A 2623-nucleotide genomic window follows, 5' to 3' on the forward strand; every position below is an offset into this window, starting at 1 on the left:
TAGCTTGAGGTCCTATTAGTGATCCATTTATTGTTTCCTGATCAGGTTTGTGCGCCTCGGCGGCACAAAATGGCCAAAAAATGATCAGAAGCGGCGTCTGGCTCTGCATGTGTTTTGTGCGCGTTAATGTGTGTGTGTGTGTGTGTGAGAGAGCAGAGAGGGAGAGCTGTTCCACATCAGCATGACAGGAGAGGAGGCGGAGGGGGAGAAGGAAGAGGGGGAGGAGGGAGAGAGGTGCCATGTGCTTCCTGTCTCTACACCCCATTCACCTCCCCGAGCTCCGAGAGGATGGAGGTCCTGAGCGCTGCTGCTTCCTGCGCCTCAATCCACTGAAACACATCCAATCAGTGGCTTTTTCTTTTCTTTTCTTTCTTTCTTTTTTTATTTTTCATCACAAAAAAAACAATTTCTTTGTAATCATCTGGACCTCCATATTCTATTATATTTGGGGGTTCTCTTCATTCTAAACCTCCTTGGAGCGCGCTGTCTTTTTAGGAGAGGTGAGCGTTTTTATTATTATTAATAATCAATAATAATAATAATATATCAGCCCATTTAAGACAAATAATTAAGCTATTTTTATTCGGTTGTTATGCCACGCGCAATTCAATTTTGCCACTGTTTTGTTTTGTTTATGAGTGACTTCTAAACAGTAATTTATTCTGTGCTTTCAAGAATACTGCAGCCTCTTTTTTTCTTTTACGCGGCGGAGTAAAAAAAGTAAGTCCGCGCAGGCAGGTGAACGTGAGAAGAGGCCTCCTCCAGACCTCATTTCGAGGCTAATCTGCGCAGAAGCTTTAATTATATATAGGGCTAGTCTTTTATTAACAATGCTCAACTCACGCTCGGATCCGTGTAATTACCAGGAAAGCAGCTTACGCGTGTTCTTTCCCTTCTCCGCTAAGCGCATTGGCGCAGCTCAGGGGGCATTTTCCTGCTGTCCTTTTCCGACTCTTAAGGATCTTATGTGACTCTTTAAGTACTTGTCCCGTTAAGCGCTGAGCCGATTTGACAAAAAAAGGAAAAAAAAGAGGGAGCAGAAGAAGAAGAAGAGATCCTCCTCCAGACGCAGGAGGAGGTGGCATCAAATCTGACAGAGAGGAGGCCAAAAACCCACAGAGGAGACTAAAAATGATCAGAGAAACTGATTGATTTCACCTGAAACAGCTGCTGTTAGTCCTCTTCTATTTTATTATTATTATTATTATTATTATTATTATTATTATTATTATTATTATTATTATTATTATTATTATTATTATTATCAGTTTTTACATTCAGACAAACCTCACCACTATAATAAATCTGATCAAAAAGAAAATTAAATTTGCATTTGTTTCCTTTATTTTTTTAATTTTGTGTATTAAAAATATACACACAACAGAAATAATTGATGTTTTTTATTTTTCAATTCGTGTTGAATATTTTGTTTAACATTTTGCTTTTTTTTAAAATAAGCTGATTTTTTTAAGGAAATTTCAGTGATTTTTAGAGCTTTTACTGCGTTTATAATTATTTTTATTTTATTTTACTGTGCTATTAAGTCCCTTCTCTTTCGGCCGACAGGCTTCCAGGAATGGAGTCGATTCCCGGACACCTTGGAGACGCGGGACGGGACGCCAGCTCTTCCCCGGGTTTGAAGCAGGACGCGCAGAGCTTCTCCAGCCCCAGCTCCCTGAAACCGAACCAAGTCAGCGAGACCTCCCTGTACGGGGTCCCCATCGTGTCCCTGGTCATAGACGGCAAGGAGAGACTCTGCCTGGCGCAGATCTCCAACACCCTGCTGAAGAACTACAGCTACAACGAGATCCACAACCGGCGCGTGGCTCTGGGCATCACGTGCGTGCAGTGCACGCCCGTGCAGCTGGAGCTGCTGCGGCGCGCCGGGGCCATGCCCATCTCGTCCCGGCGCTGCGGCATGATCACCAAGCGCGAGGCCGAGAGGCTCTGCAAGTCGTTCCTGGGGGCGCACAGCCCCCCGAAGCTGCCGGAGAACTTCGCCTTCGACGTGTGCCACGACTGCGCGTGGGGCTGCAGGGGCAGCTTCATCCCCGCCCGCTACAACAGCTCCAGGGCCAAGTGCATCAAGTGCAGCCTGTGCAGCATGTACTTCTCGCCGAACAAGTTCATTTTCCACTCGCACCGCACGCCGGAGTCCAAGTACCTGCAGCCGGACGCGGCCAACTTCAACTCGTGGCGGCGGCACCTGAAACTGACGGACAAAAAGACTTCCGACGACATCAACCACGCGTGGGAGGACGTGAAGGCCATGTTCAACGGCGGGAGCCGCAAAAGGACTCTGCCCATGAACGGCTCCGGGATGTCCTCGCCGCTCAAGTCGCGGGCCTCGTCCAGCCTGTCCCAGACCAGCTCCCCCGAGGTCCCGCACAAAACTTTACGGTGCGACGAGGAGCAGGGCGGCAATAACTTGAGTCTGACGGGCGGCGCGCGGAGCTACCCGGTCATCCCGGTGCCCAGCAAGAGCTTCGGCATGCTGCAGAAACTGCCCCCGCCCCTGTTCCCCCACCCCCCGTACGGCTTCCCCAGCTACGGCCTGTGTCCGAAGAAGAGCGACGGGGTCCCCGAGGCGAACAAGGCCAACGTGCCCGGCGTGTTTTGGCCC

The 2623-nt window shown here is 48.8% G+C and overlaps 1 protein-coding gene across 1 annotated transcript in view; it reads left to right on the forward strand.

Annotated features, from left to right (window-relative positions):
• Positions 1-2623, forward strand: part of skor1a (SKI family transcriptional corepressor 1a) — an 11983-nt gene continuing 9360 nt past the window's right edge. The window contains exons 1-2 of the mRNA XM_037979916.1: positions 1-500; positions 1567-2619. Coding sequence (XP_037835844.1) covers positions 1577-2619 — 1043 coding nt within the window. The 5' untranslated portion in view covers positions 1-500; positions 1567-1576. The remainder of the gene's footprint in view (positions 501-1566; positions 2620-2623) is intronic.

This window comes from Kryptolebias marmoratus, linkage group LG15 (genome assembly GCF_001649575.2).
Source record: "Kryptolebias marmoratus isolate JLee-2015 linkage group LG15, ASM164957v2, whole genome shotgun sequence".
NCBI classification, from domain to species: Eukaryota; Metazoa; Chordata; class Actinopteri; order Cyprinodontiformes; family Rivulidae; genus Kryptolebias; species Kryptolebias marmoratus.